The sequence below is a fragment of the Macrobrachium rosenbergii genome, chromosome 25, assembly GCF_040412425.1.
Source record: "Macrobrachium rosenbergii isolate ZJJX-2024 chromosome 25, ASM4041242v1, whole genome shotgun sequence".
NCBI lineage: Eukaryota > Metazoa > Arthropoda > Malacostraca > Decapoda > Palaemonidae > Macrobrachium > Macrobrachium rosenbergii.
In genome coordinates, this window is record NC_089765.1 from 35096910 (window position 1) to 35118444 (window position 21535).

General features: G+C 34.8%; 2 protein-coding genes across 3 annotated transcripts in view; one reads left to right on the forward strand and one right to left on the reverse strand.

The window, feature by feature from the left end:
• Positions 1-21535, reverse strand: part of LOC136852554 (heparan sulfate 2-O-sulfotransferase pipe-like) — a 423978-nt gene that overhangs the window by 88399 nt on the left and 314044 nt on the right. The window lies entirely within an intron of this gene.
• Positions 9787-21535, forward strand: part of LOC136852555 (probable E3 ubiquitin-protein ligase HECTD2) — an 86341-nt gene continuing 74592 nt past the window's right edge. The window contains exons 1-2 of the mRNA XM_067127320.1: positions 9787-10906; positions 13063-13150. Coding sequence (XP_066983421.1) covers positions 10739-10906; positions 13063-13150 — 256 coding nt within the window. The 5' untranslated portion in view covers positions 9787-10738. The remainder of the gene's footprint in view (positions 10907-13062; positions 13151-21535) is intronic.

The window sequence follows — 21535 nt, forward strand, 5'->3', positions numbered from 1 at the left end:
AATGGCATTGTTTATTGCAATCGATGAACACACGAAGTTTAACACGTGGCTAAGGCACAAGAGCTCGCCTGCTCCTTTTGCTAAGCGTTGGCCGGTTAATTGTGGTTAGCGCACAAAGATGAACAAACGGCTTATTGGACAAACTCTAGAATACTGTTCATTTTTAACTTCGTCAGTGATAACAATGTTTATAATAAATACACTGACTGCATAAATAAATATACATACATAAATACAAACACACACACTTATTATATAGTAAATATATATATATATATATATATATATATATATAATATATATAAATATATATATATATATATAATGTATATATACATATAAATTATATTTACATATATATATATATATATATATATATATATATATATATATATATATATATATATATATATATATATATATATATATATCAAGCCATGATTCGAACTTTTGCCTATTGAATTTTAATACTAGGAAAACAATGACCTATCAATTCGATTATCTAAGTTGTTCTGAATCCAACGGTACATATTCGTGTTAGATAAAGGTTCTGTGCTAAAATTCAACATCAACCCTTCTCCAACATGATAGTTGGGCGCCATGTTTGTAACATTTACGATAGATTTGTTGCCAACTCACATAAGATTATGTTAGGATGAAACCACAATATCACTTTATATTGAATTATCTTTAACATGAAAATGACTTATAGCAAAATGGACTTAGTATCTAAGGCCGGCCAGTATTCGAACCTATACCTTATGCCTTTTTAAACACAGACGACAGTGAATTATTAATTAGACCATTAAAGATAGATAATTTAATTTCAACTCTGTTGTACAAACTCTCATTGATTTTGGGCTCTTTATTAATAATCGAAATGAACGCATCTTTACCATGCTAACTGACTGCATATAATAGTCCTCTTTTTCATTTTTTACTAACAAAACCCTAATAAACTTTTCCTCACCATTTTTAATTTATTTGCGAGTACACTTGAAAATATTTTCTTTTCAAACTATATTTTCCCAACAGTCAAGTCCCTTTAGAAACAATTCCCACTAGACTCTCTCCTTCGCCATCCCTTTCTCTATAAAGAAACTGCATTCAGATCGCCAATCTCTACCATACTTTCTCCTTCCAACTACGCCAGCCTCAGACTACGCCAGCCTCAGACATCATTTCACTCTCTCAGAAATTTTCAAACTTTTCCAATCCTTACACTTTTCATCGTAACATTTTTCCTGCCACTTAATCACGATGCCACCCACATATCCCTTGATTTAAAACATCTGGCGCTCTTTCACACATCTCCACTGGCCTGACAGAACGACAGTTAGCCCCTCCCACAACCTACTCTTCTGTCCTTTCCAGTTTTAAGTAACTTCTGCTTCACCGTAGTTTGACAGTACCATGAAATTTAGCTTTTTCTTCTCAAACCAATCTACTATCTAACATTTCTTCTCGTCTGTGCCCTGCCCATTAACAGGGATACAGGATGCTTGGCTGGAAACTCCACTCGCCGTGCCAATTAGTAATTGTTACCCGTGCAAAAATACGCTTACTGTTAACTTACCGGAATTCTAAAAGATATGTTTTAATTGGACAAAATCCAACACATTACTTCCTTCCAAACTGTCGTTACACGAGTAATTTTTTATCGGTGAGATAATGCTACATTAGGAAGACGAAAATAACATACTAGGTCATGGCTGTCCGACTATTAGCAAATAACTTGTAAGGTTTGATTATCTGAGTAGTAAAGCACCCAATGCGGTTTTGCCGTGAGTTCACCGTATGGCATAATTGCTCGTTTTCTACGTCTGACCTTTCCAAGTATTTGCGAGCAAACCTTACATAAGTTTGCAGGCATATTTGGGCCGTTGCACATATAATAAACTTACAAAAATATGTTCTTCACCTTTTAAGTTTTTGTTAATTATATAATTACATATGACTAATCGCATTACTTACAATCCATCCAAATTGATTTAAAGGAAAATATTCTATCTTGCCTTCCACACGAAGTTCAATAAGTGAAAGAAAAGTTCGTGTTAGCATTATTGGAAGAAGTTCATCTGTCAATTAAGAGACGCTTCCTGGCAGCACACTGTCCACTTATCTCCCTTATTTGTCTTCTGCTTCACTGAAGTAGCGGCCCTCTCTCTCTCTCTCTCTCTCTCTCTCTCTCTCTCTCTCTCTCTCTCTCTCTCTCTCTCTCTCTCTATATATATATATATATATATATATATATATATATATATATATATATATATATATATATATAATATATATATATATACAGAGATATATATATATACACACACACACACGTACACACACATATATATAGAAGTATATTATGTTTTACATTTATGGAGGCGAGGTATGGATTTTGAATGTGAACTCAAGTAAGAGAGCGAAGGTGTTGAGATGAACATAGTATATACGGCGTAAAAAAAATTGATGGGGTGGGAAATATGGAGATACGTAGAAATGGACACGCAGAAAAAGATATACAAAGAGTATAACCCAAATGTATTACGGGGAAGTAGTGTAATAAAGAGCTAGGAAGGGTTGGAAAATGAGGTCGATGAGGTACTGGAACGGACAGGGCCTTGATATCCATGAACTGCGAAAATGCTTGCGAGATAGGGGTGACTGGAGCAGTGTTTGGAGGTGGGGTACATAAAGCTGCTAATGTTGTGGAAGTTTTACTCTCAAAACTAAGCAGTTAAAGTGACTGTGGCAGTGATGTATTATTTTATTCTGTAACCATCTCCTGTTGAGGTTAAAAAAACCTTACAATTTGAAGCAGATATATATATATATATATATATATATATATATATATATATATATATATATATATATATATATATATTATGAATGTATGTGTGCGTGTGTGTGTGCTACAGCAATTTGGGTGTGAATGTGGCAATGATTTATTGTTCTTTGTTTTCTACAGAGCTAATCACTGTTGGGGGAAACGGCTGACCGTTGAAATAGAACATACACACATACACGCACACACAAATACACGCACATCTATTCTATATATAAAATGGTCAGTGTAAGGGTGACTTCCCTTGGCACACAAAAAATTGTAAATGGCAGTATCATAACTTATCTACTGAATAATAAAGATGACCTGTGCAGGTTTGAGAGTATATGCGTCATCAAACATAGTTATTATACTGTAGAATCATTCATATATGTGTGTGTGTGTGTGTGTGTGTGTGTGAGAGAGAGAGAGAGAGAGAGAGAGAGAGAGAGAGAGAGAGAGAGAGAGAGAGAGAGAGAGAATTAATTTAATTTAAGTCACGATAACCGAAAGCATCTAAATTAAAGCCAAAAAACTGAAGAATAAATCAATAAACTATTAAGTAGCTACCTTCGGTTTTTCCAATACGAATGAAATCACTCAAGTTCCCTGCTAAATGCTTGAAAGAATAACCACAATAACCTTCTAGAAAGAATTATGACAAAAGACAGCGGCGCACCAAATTTTATAAGTTAAATTCTGGCTAATTCAAACGTAAAAATACTACTAACATGAGAACCCTTTTGGAGAATGAAAAATATATCTAAACATAGGCACATACAATATATACTGTATATATATATATATATATATATATATATATATATATATATATATATATATATATATTTATATATATATATACTATAGATATGTATATATACAGTATATATATATATAATAGATTTATATATATATATATATATATATATATATATATATATATATATATATATATATATATATATATATATATATATATATATATAATAATTTCAACAACGGGCCGTTTCACTTGATTAAGTGTCAACTCCTAAGATAGGATAAGAAAATCACCACTGTCACATTCATACTTTAACTGCCATCTTATGGATGATCCCCTGTGCAAAAAACTTAACAATATAATCTGTGTTATAAACCTGGCGACAAGTATAATTACATCAAATCCGAAAGTCAATGCGAGATCATCATCTAATACATTCATTGAGAGAGAGAGAGAGAGAGAGAGAGAGAGAGAGAGAGAGAGAGAGAGAGAGAGAGAGAGAGAGAGCCGCCATGACGGGGTTATGCTGAAGTCTTGAGATTCATTGGAATTTCGTGAAGGCATGTTAGCGGAAATGTCATGGGTCAAGTCAAGGATAATCGTTGGTGCGGCTTTGCACGAAACGGTTGTGACTTCTTTTTCCGCGATTCTCTCTCTCTCTCTCTCTCTCTCTCTCTCTCTCTCTCTCTCTCTATATATATATATATATATATATATATTTATGAGATATACATATATATAGATATATAGAGAGAGAGAGAGAGAGAGAGAGAGAGAGAGAGAGAGAGAGACACTTAATACGAGAAGTTGAGAACGTGAAACAAAAATTAAAACAGTTTTCCCGTCATGTAATTATGGTTTCCGTAAGATTAACCGTCAGTCATCACCACATGCAATCATTTAATAAGGATAAAAATAATCAAGCCACTAGCATAACGCACACAATATATATATATATATATATATATATATATATATATATATATATATATATATATATATATATATATATTAATTTCATATTATATACGTATATATATTTACGCACAGACATATATAATATATATACATATATACATATATATATATGTGTGTGTATCTGTGCGTGTTCGCGCGCGCGCGCGTTTGAGTGTCAGCGCGCGTATATGTACAGCAAGTTCTATATATATATACTGTATTCCCATATCACCATATCCCGTAATCTAATATTAAAAATCCTGCAGACAAAGCACTTCCATATAAAAAGCCTTTGATTCTTCGTTGTTTTAACCACAAACAAAACACGTAATCAATTACCAGTTGCATAACATAATTACACGCAACCGGAACGCTCCCCACAGTGACCTTGACACAGGCTGGGGTGACCCCGACCCCTGCGTCCATCTCCGGTGCAGAGATTTCTTGGTCATTATCTTTTCGTCTTCCTCTTCTTAAGTTTTAAACTAAACATTTATCCTTTGTTAGCAAATTATACAGTTTTTCATCTAAAATAATGTGGATCTTCAATGCTAAACAAACGTGTTTCTTATACCTGCAGCATTTACGATCAAATTGGTGAGATTTTACATGAACATATCCACAGAAACTTCTGGAAAGTAGTTTCTATATGTGTATTTATGTATGTATGGAAGTCTGTATGTATGCATGTAAGCGTGTATCTATTTAAGAGGGAGGAATATTAAAAAAAAACAGTGTTTCAATCACACCCTTACAAGTATAGTTATGGCATACAGGACAAAGAACAGAAGCAAACCTATAATACCTTCATTACTCGCCACATATAAAATGGACAGATATGATCAGGAGGTAGGGGGACAAAGAGCTTCTGTCAGCAATTGTGGGGAAGCTGGGAGGAGGGCGAAATCCCGTGGGTAATGGAGGAGGATGGGGGGACGTGAAAACAAAGATGGGTTGGGTGTGAAGATGGGGAAAGGTGGGGGTGGGGGTGGGGGCGGGGGAGGAATCGACGCTGGGTTTTTGTTGTGGATACCTGACAATACATCGGTCGATTTGGCCAAGGTAAAACTTGACAGCTGTTTGCGGGGTTAATTTAGTAAATGTAAGCGCAACGTTCAGTTTCAGTTTCTGAAATAATAATAATAATAATAATAATAATAATAATAATAATAATAATAATAATAATAATAATAATAATAATAATACCCCTTATTTATCAACAGCACGCTCGTGATAATCTTTAATTATATATATTTTATTACATATTTTTTTTACTCCCAAGTTTTTCCAGTTCTAATAAGTAATTAATAAAAGTTATCATATTAAACATCTTTCAAGCAAATCACATAAAATTACTACAAAATTACACACCTATTATATATATTATATTATATATATATATATATATATATATATATATATATATATATATATATATATATATATATATAATATAATTTATATATAAAATCATGTGATCATGTGTTGACCATTTCCACACACACACACACACACACACACACACACACACACACACATATATATATATATATATATATATATATATATATATATATATATATATATATATATATATATATATATATATATATATATATATATATATATATATATATATATACATATATATACACACACGACGTATCCAATAATAGAAACTGAACGAATCATTCATAACTGTAAATTAGCCAAATGATTAAAATTGTTTAAATTACGAAGCCACTTACTGCAGCGCTTTACTCGAGCGTAATTTAAGCGATTTCTGCAGCTACGTAGACTATGAAATACAGGCTTCCATAACGCCATTCAAAGAATGGATAAGTCCATTAACCTCCACTCCTTACCCGCCCTCTCCTCTCTCTCTCTCTCTCTCTCTCTCTCTCTCTCTCCAGTCATATTCAGTGGTCGTTGACAACCACCAAGGTCTGCATAAACAAGTAAGGCCGAACCAATGAACTAGACACTCGTATTTCATAATCCATGGCGGTACAGCAAACATGTATGAGATGGAATCATCCATACAATTTGAATTTCTTGTTTATGTTTTATTGAATATCCTTTCCCGCATTATCTTTGACCTAAATTGCATTACTTTTTCTTCTTTCTTTCATACCTTCAGTCACTGTAAACGAAGGTGGATATGCTTGTTTAAACCTCCAAAAAAAGTGGTTAGGGGTTATAACGAGGCCTGTAAGCTAAGAATCCAGGTAAGCATTATAAAAAACCGCATGCAAAGTAGTAAACTGAAATTTCTTGTTCTCCCTTTGTTATTATTTTCTATTTAATCTTTCATTTTATCCAGATTTATTATTAATGTATATGGCTTGTGATGAAATAAAGACTATTATTATTATTATTGTTATTATTATTATTATTATTATTATATATCTGTTTCTCTCAAGCTTTCAATCAGCGTGATCGAAGGCGAACAATCTCGAACCTCCGCCAACAAAACAAACGGCTTATTTATTGGTCTCCAGTTTCAGATTCACGACTCGCTCCCATTTCAAGGTCGTTCTACCTTACCCCTGTGAATTATTTCGAGAGCTACATTATTGATGTTCAGTTGAACTTTGAACTTTACTCATTTTGCAGTGCTACTGTGAAGACAATCACAGCGTCAGTGTCGAGTGCTAAAGAAACCTTACTTCATACACATGCATGCGTTTAAACATATAATCATCATCTATTAAATTGTCATTACTTAATATAATGTCAGGATTTTATAAATAAATCCTCCTGGCAGATTGTCGACCGCAAGAAAACCATAAATATGACGAAACAAATTCGACAAAAATTCAAGCTTTAGAATATTCCTGGAAATATAACACATGCGCCTTCTCTCCCGACGACAAAATCGGATAATGATGGTTTTATAATATTAAAAAATGCCAGAATTCCTGACTTCAATTACTCTACAATATTAAAGAAAAAAACGAAATTCCTAACCGCTTCCTCACACTCTTTTGGCAACACATTTCTGCTGTAAATTCACGACTTACAAGAGAAAAAATCCTCTTTATTTGTATGCGGGTTCAATAAATTCTCCACCTAGCGTTTACCTTCCTGAGAAATAATATACTGAATAATTCGATACAGTCTGCCTCTACCGAACATTTCTGTCAAGTTACCAATCACAGGACAACTCTCATGGAGGAAATCTTTTAGTATGCACTGACTTAAATCTTATTTACTCATTATTCTTTTTAGCTTTGTCTGTTTTGATTCCTGGTTTTTCTCTCCCTTACACGTATCCGCATTCTGTTCTGTCAAAGATCCTTAATTAAAATAACGGACTTTTTCGGCGCATTACATGAGAAGGTGCGCACGCACTACTCACTACTGGTAACATCATAAAGAATAATAATAATAATAATAATAATAATAATAATAATAATAATAATAATAATAATAATAATAATAATAATTATTATTATTATTATTATCATTATTATTATTATGTAATAATAATAATAATAATAATAATAATAATAATAATAATAATAATAATAATAATAATAATAATAATAATAATAATAATAATCCCCCATCATCATCAATGCGTTCAGTTACCATAGCTCATCTCAAGCCCATTAAATCTATGGAAGAAGCACATAAAATTTTATTACATCAAACCTTAGAAAACGATCACCCTATTTTATCGGCTTCTGTAGTGAAACAGGAATCTCACTGTAAAATCAGCGTATGCAGAATTTAATTTTTACATGTACAAAAATCTATCGCCATCTTTTTTCTTATCTGCCTCCCTGTAGCGCACCTAACGGAAAAAGTATGATGGAAAATTACCTAACTACAAATCACTTATAATAATAATAATAATAATAATGGCGATAGTCAAAGTAACGGTACTAAAGTAAAGAAAAGAATATCAGTAATGATGGCGATGAAAATGACGAAGAGAGAGCATTGAATAGTGAATGACACTGATAGCGCAACGCCTCAGTTGCACACTTGCAAGTACAACCATGTATATTAAATGCGAAGCGTCCAAAACCAATCGTGTGTACACTTAAGGATCAATATCAGGGGCAGATTTAACCAGTCTTAACTCATTTCAAAATAGTCGCTTCCAGTCTCATTAAAATATCATTGATTTCTGTCTTCAAGTCTTTTAAATGTCTCCGAAACGGGATCTTAGAAAATTTCTAAATTTCACTAGAGCAATTTAAGTATTGTTTTCTAGAAATTTATGAAATAATTTTGAAACATTACTAACATTACATTTAATCATTTCTGAAATCACTGTTAAAGTCATGAAATGATTTCCAAAAACTTATATAATCTCTCAAGTCCAAGAAGCGGAACTGGATTTCTTAACTTTACAATGCAGGTAGCAGCTTATGGTAGCATCCATCCTTCATGAAGAAAAGCTGGACCAAAAATAATGAAGAAATTTTCAAATTAGATATTTTACAAAGCTTATGAAAAACATAACCCCATAAATAACAACTTTAAATAAATAAATCTTCGTTGCCAAAACAAAAACTATCACTGTAAAAAATAGCGCTGTAAGTGAAAATCTGGGTAAAACTGTGAGATCTGGTTATCTCACTGGAGAGATTACAAGCCAAACGAAGATATATAAAAATATCAAAATGACGATTCCCCCTCTCGAAAATTTCAAAAACAAAACTGTTATGATAAAGTTACTATCTGTAACAAAACAAAAGATAGCTTCTTCCTCTTTTACTAAACGAGTAACTGACCAGTTTATCGGGAACATTCTGACTTCAGAAGTGCTAAAGTCACTGACGGCGTATTATTACAGATAACACTACAAAGGTTGTTAAAAAAAATTTCTGTATATCAACAATAATGCAAAAACTTCTGATAAATCTGAATAGGGAACGAGGTTTTTAGAACCAAATTAACGAAGTCTTTTAATAATTTTGCAGCTTATAATTTTGAATTAATAATAATAATAATAATAATAATAATAATAATAATAATAATAATAATAATAATAATAATAATAATAATAATAATAATAATAAAGGATTCACAGGGTAAGCTTTTGCTATATTTGTTTCTCCTTTAATAAAGATACAAATTGAACCGACACTCAGAAAAAATGGAACCACTAACATCCTAAAATGACAAATAAACCAACAGATGGACAAAGACTATGGTGTCTAATGAGGTGTTTCAAAATCAAACAGTTTTAGATTAGGCTAAACGTATGAGTCTTTCTTTTAGGGTGAAAATAACACAAATTGGGAAAGAGTAGTTTTTAAAAGGTAATAAGTGAGGTTTTACTGTAAATACGTCAAACGTAAGTAATTAGAGATTTACAGATAAATTAAATGCTAGATAGGCAAGTTGGTAGGTAGATATAGATGATGAGGTATATGTGTAAAACAAAACCAGTCGAAAAAGATAGATAAATGAGACAGTGTAATACTTAATTTTAACTGAGTAAATGGTAGCACGCCTTCTTTCTAGTTAGTAAGGAAACAAATAAGTAAAGAAATATTATCAGTTTTTTCTCCACTTAGCTTAAATTTAAATGCTGATTTGGTGTCAAGTGACTTTATAAGCTTGGAGAACTAAAAAATTCCCTATAAAAAAGAAAGAAAAGAGTGATCGAAACAAAAAAGGCCGATCGACAAGGAAAAATGGTAATGAAACTATAATACACTATAACTTTTCGGAAAGAAGGTGCGACAAAAGTAACTGAATTATGTAACAGGAAATACGAGAAAAATCAAAATAGAAAAATAAGCGATATCTAGTGGGAAAAGAAGCACCATCTAGTTAGCGTGGATTCCAACGGCAAATCAAAGCACCATTACCCTCCTGAAGAAGGCCAGTCGCCAACCATGGGGAACAGCCTCAGACAAGCGGCCTTCCGCTCCTGAGACCCGCCTCTCTTCAGAACTGGGCACAAGGCCTCAGGGGCGGGAGGGGACACTTCAGATAATATCTCAGGGGGTCCCAGAAGACCAGTCAGCTGCGTGAATATGGCGTAAGCCTAACGGCATATGGAAGTCAGCTCTCGAGATTTCATTAAATAGCTGAGGACAGGGGAGCCAAGATAACTTCTGCCCTTACACTGGATAACAATTGCTGTTACTACGAGCCAAAGGGAATCTCTGAGCCTCCTTCGGAGGGCAACTGCTTCGTATAAACCACACCCCCCTTAACGTCAACCTATGTCATCGACAAGCCAAGAAAGCAACAGCAACGGAGAGCCCATAGGATTCCGGCCGAGGCTCGCCTTCACTGATCCTTTCCAGGACGATGACGAAGACTCCAACATGGCGACCGACTGGGCGCAGATGAGAGAACAGCTCCTCACCCCGACAACCCTGAGGCTCCAGGTGAGTCAAGTCACTATTGTCTCTAGTTCTTAGCTGTTAAGTAGTCGCAGGAATTTGAAAAAAGAAGAGGCTTTTGGGAGTAAAGCAGATTTAAAAGTTTGGAAATATGAAGTCAGTAGTGATTTAGAGATTTTTTGAACTTGCAAAATCTTGAGCAATAATGAAAATAATAACGACTGTGTGTGAAAAGTAACGCCAAATTCTTATAGTAAAAAAGTAAAGCTAAAAAAATTAGATGTTTTCCAAGGTAAAAATCGCTAAAAACGTCAAGATAAACTTATCAAACTTTAAAGTAGGAGACCGGTCAAGAATAGCCCATAACATTGTTTACATGTTTTGTACGTAGAGTTCACTTTAAAACCTTCATTTTCTCAGAAAAAGAAGAATTTTTTATGAGCCGGAAACTTAAGCAATGTGGCACTAGCCATTGTTAACATTCGTCCGTTATTCTTAACACGAACTAAGCTTATGGTGTTCAGATAACTAAAATATGGTAACTTGTTGTGTTGATGAAAGCGTAGGTGCATGACCGTAAGTCCACATTCTACACGTAAAATATTGGAATAGGGAATGAACTAAAAATATACAGTTACAAGATATGAGTTAATACAGAGTTCCCCTTGCGTGTTCCTGTGCTTTTCTCTCAATAAAAAAGTCTTCATCTAAACTAAAAGGCTTCTTGAAATAAGTAATTTGCTTAATGCCCACCGCACTAGGTGCATGAGTACTGTACATAAGAAATATGAAGCATACAGGCACTTAGAGTATGCTATGTAATAAACAAGTTTCGAACAATGACACGTATGTTTTAAATAGTGTAATAAAACGCGCGCGCGCGCGCACACACACACACACACACACACACACGTATAAAACAATATATTTGAGAATATTTACTTTCAACACACACACACACATACATACATACATACATACATACATACATACATATGCACTCATACATCAATATACAGAAAATAAACAAATTCAAGACATGCAATGTCATTTATACGGATATACGTGCGGTATGCTAAAAATTAAGGCTAAGTGAAGGTCATTTTTTTACACATATAATATGTGCTACCTTTTTCTACCGTAACTTCTTACGGCCTTGTGGTTTGACCTTTGTCTTAACCCGTCGCTATCACGCCACCCGAGACACAAATCCGAGAGGAGATTATCGAAAGCAACCAGCATTGAGCACTGGAGTGAGTCATCCATACCTGGATCCTTTCAATGTCTTCCTCACTATTTTTTTTTTTATTGTATCGACGTTCGCGCTCGGCTCCTTGAGCAATTCTATTCATACTTCAAACGCTGTTCTTAAGTAACAATTTTGTTAATTACATAATTTATCTATTTGCATTTATAATTGATAAAATTTTTGCTCCGAAAGACGACTACTAAAAAGCAAGAAAATGAACTATATAAAATTCTTTATGACATTTGTATCATTCCTCTTTAATTCCCACATTCGTAAACACCATAACATAGAGAAAAGGAATGTGACGATTATTACATTTTGACCTAAAATGTTTTTCTCTACTATCTAAATCTGTATAAAATTACTGCGGATAAACGTAATCTAGGAAGATATATAAAAATACAATTCCTTTCAGTTAATGTACTGATGTCAATTTTCCCGAAACGCACGAAAAGGCAATTTTCCAGATTAGGAGGTAATATCTAACTGTCCACGTCAATTAGTATCAGCAAAATACCTTAATTTGTAACTCAAGGAGTAATACTGGAATTATGACATTGACATTATCATCATCGTCATAAACAGTTGCTTAAGCGAGCATTTACGAGGTCAGTGAACCTTATACCAGAAAGTTACCAAAGGCTGAATTCATTGCTTTTTGTTATAATACTATCTTTTATTTTTAGGTTAATTTATCTTAACATATTGTATTGAAGCACATTTCAAACTAAAGCTGAGACATATAAACTCACTGGAATCATCTATTTTTGAACAAATATCAAAACTCAAATGGTTAAACGGAAAACTCATATCTCAAGCTTAAATCCTTTAGCATATAAATTGTATCACTGCCTTTTTTAATTACTCATTTAATCAGTCTACTTTTATTTTTACTTGTTGCTTTATTTTTCTCTCCTTCTCCCCTCCGCTGACTTACCATCGGCGACTACAGCGGATTGCTGGAATGATGGACTTGATGGAGTCGCTATCGGAGTCGCTTCTACAAAGTCAAAGTGGCATCACCTGCCCCACCTGCAAAGGTAAGCGCCACTGAGAGTTTGCGGGGAAAACTGCCCACAACACCTTAACCACCTTTGTCGACGTTCTTTGTGTCTGGATTTGTTTCACTATGTATGTTTCATTTACATTTGCTACATATATTTGTTTCTCTTTTCACACATACATTATATATGTATACATATAAAATATATATATACGAGCTTGATGGTGTGCAGTAAGCTGCGCTGTAACCTGGTGCTGCCCGTCATGTCTCCCCTACCCTCCTGATCTCCTATCTACCCCGCCCCCACCCGGGACGGACAAATAGGTTTGCAGGAGGAGGGTGGATGTGTCATGTCTTCCCAACCTTCCGGATCCCCTAACAACCCCATCCCGACCCGGGGCAGACAACCAGGTTTGCAGAAGGAGGGTGGATGTGTCATGTCTCGCTTACCCTCCCGATCCCCTACCTACCCCGCCCCACCCTGGGGGGACAAACTAGATACACTCGGATGTTATTATAAATATACTGCATATGTATATATGTACAAAATATATATTATATTCTGATATATATATATATATATATATATATATATATATATATAATATATAAACACACACACACACACACACACACACACACACACACACACATATATATATATATATATATATATATATATATATATATATATATATATATATTATATGCATCGACTTAGAGAAAAACATCGGCGGGGTACACAACTAATATAAGTGCACACATCTCACACGTACGCAGACGCTAAAGGCAAATGACAGCAATTCTGAATATCGTCCTATGCACCCAATACTATACCTAAAAGTGTCTTCCCTATGAGGTTTTCGTCTCTTTTACTTTCAGAAGCCATCGTCTCATAAATTCAGCTTGTTTTCTTAAACGGCAGCTTTAACTAATTTCAGTATTTTGAATCAAGGCAAGAGAGCGGACCAAACCCTTTCGAAACCTCAATTTTTGAACTAAATCTCCTATCACGATGCTTATTAATACTTCATACTTCATAGGCTTTTTCCTTTGGTATTTAGAATTCATTTCTCATGTTATTCATACAACTGGAGTAAAAATTTACTGCAGAATGCCAGGTTAAATTTGGCTGTCAATTTCTCATTAACCGATGTTTGTGCAATACGGGCAACACCGATGTCTTTGTTTATTTCAGATCATAACAAGAACCATTATATTAACAAATGGCCAGCTTAGGTACTTTTGGAAATCTGGATATTTTTTTAGCCATTTTCCCATTCCTAAGGCAAAGTCAGATAATTCCAATGGCCATATTTGCAATTATTATACAAGCAATTCTAAAATGCTCATATCAGACTATTTCTTTTATATACACGCAATTCTAAAATGCTCGTATCAGACTATTTCTTTTATACACAAGCAATTCTAAAATGCTAATATCAGACTATTTTTTTTTTTTAATTCAAGTCATCATTTCGCTAGGAATGAAGTGGAGTCAACATATTAATTTTTGAAGGCACGTACCGTGACAAAAATGTAAGGTGGCAAAAATCTTGGACTTTTTTTTTTTATGCAAACCTTCGCAAGTCTTCATCAGTCATCATCCAAGAGTTCAGTTTACGTTTTCATTGAAATAGAAGTTTTCTGACCATGAACTTTTCTCGGTTTTTCCCAACGAATCTTTGTCATTCCTTAACCGATCATCAACAGAAATGAAGTGTACCATGTTTTATTATGTTTGGAATCTATTAGAACGAATTCTGAAAAATCTAAGCCATTTGGAAATGCATTTATTACGTAATGACTAATATATATACAGTCTATGACAGCTAAATTAGTGTCAACAAAGTGTCTTCTTATGCAATCAGTCAACGTAATTTTTCATACACCCATACATGCTGTTTATCACCAAGTTTCCTCACGGGAAAAGCTCATATCAAAAAACTAATAAACATTACCGGAAGATTTCCAATATTTTTTTTTAACATTAACTAACAAGCAATTTGCTTTAACATATCATTACTTTGTCAAACAGTAAGTTCCCCATGTGAGAAATCCAGTATAAGATAAAAGTCTCAACAAACGTTCAATGCATTTTCAGATTTAGAAGGAAACAAACCCATGCTCCAGAAATTGAGGTTAGCAAGTAGGTTTATTTAGATTAACTGAAACTGGTTGTATCGTTCTGAAATGTGTTTCACTGGATCCTTCATGCACGAAATAGTAATTAGATGATGAGAAAAACTTTAGCCCTTCCAAAAAGATAAGTAATTTGAATATGCGCTTTATAAGGTTTCTCAGGTGACAAAACATAGACCAGAAACGAAAATTATGTGCTTATGATTGACTGGTTGGAGATTTTTAAGAGTATATATATGAAACAAAATGGACAAATATGTCGGTTGTAAACTATTCATTTAAAAAAAAAAAAATGTGCTTTTGAACTGGATGAATTCTTGTGCTAAGTATTCCAAAGGAATCTTCATATGAGGATACCTAGGATTAGGCACTGAAATTGTGTAACACGTTGAATGCTTGAAGAGTTATGACGGTTCTTGTGAAAAATTCATAAAGTTGGCAGCCATCTTGGATTCTTATCTTGGTATAAGACGCCATAAACGATTATCTGGATTCTAATTTATTGTTAATGGATTCATGACTTGATGTAAGTAAAAGTTGAATGATACTTGCAAAGTAGCTGGGTTTAGATTAATACCTGTGAGTATACGACAGACCACACAAAATTTGGCACTTGAAATGAAGGCCACGTTATTCCAAAAAAAATTTCAATATAGCTCAGAGAACTTCCTGGTGAATTATATCACTTGTGAAAATAATATTTAACACCTTACGCAGGATTTACTGAGAAATCACTAATGTTCATTGTTTGGCACTTGAATTGAATTTTACCTGGATCTAGCACTTGAAAGTTTGCTCCCATTAAAAAAAAAAAATCATCCAAGATCCTTAGAAGTATGCACTGTTTAGCAGTCAACTTAAATTCAGGCAAAATACAACTGTACAAAGCTGCCACTTGAGCAACCAGCTTGAATCTGTTTTAGCACCGATTCTAAATACGACCAAGCAAAGAAAAAAAAAATTAAATTAAATTTCTCAGGATAGGATATTTCTACGTCAAGACATGTTAAATGGATTTGTTCATCCCTCACAATAAGTACGAGAAAAGCAGTTTTACATTTAACATTAGGAGACGAAGGCAGAAAAATTCCAGTGTACTGACTGGAGTCAGACTTTCACTAATGCCATCAAGTCAAGCCCACAACCTCGCATTTAATACTAATCTCTAATATTTTGTTATAAAAAGACTGACGCGGAACGACCAACATAAACTACCAACGTTATATAAATGTGTCGAATAACTTCTCTCTTAAGAGAAAAAAAATTCCGAATGATCCAGAAACAGAAGCGAAACAAAATTCCAGAATTCCTCGTTGGGGAAGAAAATGACATGCGGACTTCTAAAATTAGTACGTACATTCAACCCTCGAGTTCACGACTTCCCAACAATGTCTTCGGGACTGCAATGCAAAAAAGAAGAAATCAATAGATTAAGAAACTCAATAATTTCGTTTATCCAAAGGATAACATTGATTCTGCAAGCAAGTGTACAAAAATTAGTCTGAGTCCACAAAGAATGAAAATGGCTATTCATAATGTTTGTAAAATGTACATCTGCGCAAGTCTCTAATCAATTCATTATAAACAACATCCATACTCCGAGCTATTCTGCAGAGAGGAGCATACATAAGTTGTAATTTAGTTTAAATGCGAAAGCTAATTAACATGTGGAAACGAATAACGAAATAAACACGAAAAGAAGTCATAACAGAGGAATGTGGACCAGCAGTGTTGTTGGTCAAATGTTCCGTTTAACAAAGATTATCGAACATTTAGGATTGTCTTGGAATAGTTCTTTTCCAAGGACAGAAACAGAATGGTGCACAAAATGGAATGAAGATCATTTGGAAACTCACGGGTCAATCTAGTTTCTCTAAAAATAACTACTTCCCAATTACACATGACACTTCAAACACACACATGCATATATTTATGTTTTACATTTATATATAAATTATATGTATATAATATTTATATGTATATATATATATATATATATATATATATTAAAAACATTTACACACACACACACACACACACACATATATATATATATATATATATATATATATATACACATATACATCGAGTATACGCGTATACTGTACGTAACCACTTTTCCAGTAACCACATTCCCATGTTCGAAATCCATAGCGAGAGAGAGAGAGAGAGAGAGAGAGAGAGAGAGAGAGAGAGAGAGAGAGACCCCGTCTATTTTTAGCAAGGAACACTGTAAGCAGGACATAAGGGCGATACAGTACCTAATTACGGCAAACTGGCCGTTACGACACTCCACAAATTATCGGTGGCATACCTAGAACCCTATAATTTCTGACTTCGTATGAAAAGAGTTACCAGCATTATGGTATAAATATCTTGGATCTTGGACAATTTGACAAACAGCCGCAATGCCATAATTGATCGACCTCTTCCTGCCTTCCAGAAACCCTGACAAAGAGATAGATTCAGTCATGCGGAATTTACAGTGGTCCTTTGAACTGGTGATATTTACAGTTTTGGTCCTTTGAGAAATATACTGGTGATAGATTCAGTCATGCAGTTCAACTGGTGATATTTATAGTTCAAAACTCTGTGTCTAGAAAATTAATCTTTCTCTCTCTCTCTCTCTCTCTCTCTCTCTCTCTCTCTCTCTCTCTCTTCTCAGAAAAATATCAAAATGGAACCCTGACATAGATGTGGAACCCTGACAAAGAAAACTGTTAAGAAAATAGAAATATACTAGATTGGAACCCTGACAAAGAGATAGATTCAGTCATGCGGAATTTACACAGTGCTCCTTTGAACTGGTGATATTTATAGTTCAAAACTCTGTGTCTAGAAAATTAATCTCTCTCTCTCTCTCTCTCTCTCTCTCTCTCTCTCTCTCTCTCTCTCTCTCTCTCTTCTAGAAAAATATCAAAATGGAACCCTGACATAGAGATTCAATTATGTGGAATTTACAAAGATGTCCTTTAACTAGTTACGTTTTAGTACAAAACTTTGTTAAGAAAATCTCTCTCTCTCTCTCTCTCTCTCTCACGAATTTAAACTTTTCACCGTGAAAAAGACAAAGTGTTCGATTATAACATGGCATTAACTAAGGCAAACAACATCAATATCAATTACAAAAGACATCACAACAATTATAATTAAGGCCACAATATCAGAACAGGAAACAAACATCAGGCGATATGTGTAATGCACGATCTTCCAACATATAATTTCCGTTTTAGTTCCCCATTACAACAATTACTATAATTCCTCTCAGAATAACCATGTAATGGCAGCAATAACGCCTTACCATTACAGTCGCTGCGAACAGAACTGTTGAAAAATTAATTTGTTTTGAAAGGTGACGCGACAAAGGCGGCCAAGTCATTAGAATCAATTTCTCTGTTTTGCCAGATAAGTAAAATGAATTTTCAATGTAGAGACGAATATGTCTCTTGAAAGGAGCGAGATTAAATGATTCAGGAAATACGGAGTAAGAAAAAGAATTCCTCGTTATGGAAGGGAAGGGAAGGAGAGACTCGGCAAGAATTATTATTATACGAGTTTGTTGGCGCGCGCTACGCGTGCTGGAACTTGGCGCTGCCATCTCACTACCCTCCCGATCCCCTACCTACCCCGCCCCACCCGGGGCGGACAAACAGTTTTGCAGGAAGGTGGCAGATGTCTCCCCAACCTTCCCGTTCCCCTAACTACCCGACCCCAACCTGGGGCGGACAAACTAGTTTCTAGGAGGTGGGTGGCTGTGTCATGTCTCCCCTAATGTCACCCGGAGGAGGACAGACAATATCAGATCCGTAGTAATAAAAGAGAGGGTCGAGGCGGAGAGCCATGATTACCCGATGCTCTGACCGAGGTAGCTTCACCTTGCATACTTAAATCCAGAGCAGTGGTCAGGAAGCTGACACTTACTTGTAGGGAAAGTCTGAACTTGGAAATTATTATCCACAAAATACAGTTTTATTGCATTACTTTTTTACATAAAAAGAAGACAAAACATAAAAATATAATTCTGATATGGTCACAGATTACGGAAGCAAATCATCATTCAGCTGTAATTTGTGAATTTTTAGTGTTTGGTTTTATGAGGAGCGGAAAGGTTAAGCAGCAGAAGTAATCAAAACGATTTGAAACAAAATGAACCTTTATCGTGCACGCGATAATACCGTTAGTGGTTCTCAAGAAAGAAACATTACATAAAAAAAAGGTGATGGAGGTGAGACACTTTGAGACTAATATAAGACCTTCAGTAAAAGGATCCTTATTCCCCTTCAGAACGAAGGAAAGATAAGCCTTAATTCAATTAATGTTAAGGCTTTACCTTATTTATACCATTACGGGTGCAATACTAAGATTATTGTACACAGTAATTAGGTCAACGGCCGTTTGGTTTTTAGTGCATTATGCTGTTACCCGAACAGTAGGCGCCATTTGAATCACAGAAAACGTAGCTCTTTCAGTGGCAATCATTTACAAAATGCAGACGAGTCTAAAGGGTTATGTAGTCATACAATCCACTTTTGATTTGCAGGATTTCAAAATACTGAGGGTTTGTGAACAGAAATAATCAAATTCAGTACTCTGTCATTAAGGGGAAAAAATTGAAATTTTTGGACCATGAAATTTTTTTTTATATATATATCAGGGAGCATTCAACATCTCCACTCGGTTATGTTCTGAATACTTGGTGGGGAACTCTGCACTGAAGCAGGGGCGTCAGCTGGGTCATTCCGGATGCAACGTCTGGGTGGTTGGTACCGGAGGGTCATCGTACAACTAACAAAATGTAGTGTAGTGCTACAGCCCCATACTTTGGTCTTTTACAGATTATCGTTCTCGTGCTAGAGTCCATACTTATGGTTTCTATCCTTAGAGCCCACTGTAAGTTTAGCTGCCAATCAGTAATTTTTGTTTTTCAATTGTCAGACATTTTCAACCCATCCCCTTTCCTCTGCAAATAGTCTTTGGCTTGTTTCTGAACAACATGGAAACAGCAATAACAACAGCAACAACAACAGTGAATAGACTGATTTAAAATTTTTTTGTGATTAAAATACTTTTGTCATAAATCGTGATAAAAAAAACGCGAATCATAAATACAATTAACAAATACAAACCGACCGTGTACCAATTTTCTATATTTGGTCCCTAGAAAAACGTGGACAGTAGCAATTAGTACAGTGTCTCCTACGGCAATGACGCTTGTCATTTGGGGAACAGCATTTATCTTCTTAATCATAACCCATTATGCCATTAATTACGATTCCACTTCCTCTTCCTGATACATTACTTATTCGCGAGTGACCTATAAAGGTACCAACAATCATTAGTAACGACAAAAATAAGAAGCCCTTCCATCACGGTTAAGACCACTTTTAGTTTTCTGTAAAAGAAAACTACTGAGATGGCTTTGTGTGTCCGTCCGCACTTTTTCCTGTCCGCCCCCAGATCTTTAAAACTACTGAAGCTAGAGGGCTGCAAATTGGTAGGTTCATCATCCACCCTCCAATCATCAAACATACCAAATTGTAGCCCTCTAGCCTCAGTAGTTTTTATTTTATTTAAGGTTACAGTTAACCATGATCGTGCGTATGACAACGCTATAGGTGCCAACAACAAAGGCCACCACCGGGCCGTGACTGAAATTTTCATGGGTCGCGGCTGAAAGTTTCATACAGCATTATAATCTGTACAGAAAACTCGATTGCTCCAAAGAAACTTCAGAATATTTTTTACTTGTTTATTCTCTTCCCAAATTTCCCGTTAAATCCAGTCTTAAATTCCCAACGGATTTCCACTGGCCCGTATGAATATATTAGCGATGCGGTTCTCATCGGTCATGTCTAAATTAGGAACGTGTTTCCCAACACTCGACCGTAATTAGGGACGTATTTCCCATCTACCTGGTCTAAATTAGGAACATGGTTTCCCCGCGCCTGGTCTAAATTTTACCAATATGAGGGATGCGTTCCCTTTAGCCCTGACCTAATTCAAAAAAAGGGTTTCTCATCGGTATAGCGTAATTTAGGGATGTATTTTCCATTGGCGTGGTTTAAATGAGGAATCATTTCGATTAGGTCAGGTCTAAATTACGAATGAGTTTCCCATCGGCCAGATCTAAACTGGGGACGAATTACCGATCGGCCTCGTCTAAATTAGGAAACGTGATAAATAAGAGGTATGTTTCCCATCAGAAGACTTCTAAATGAATTTCCCAACAACCTAGAGACAAGTTTGCGTTCTGACTGGTCCACCTCAAGGATGCGTTTCC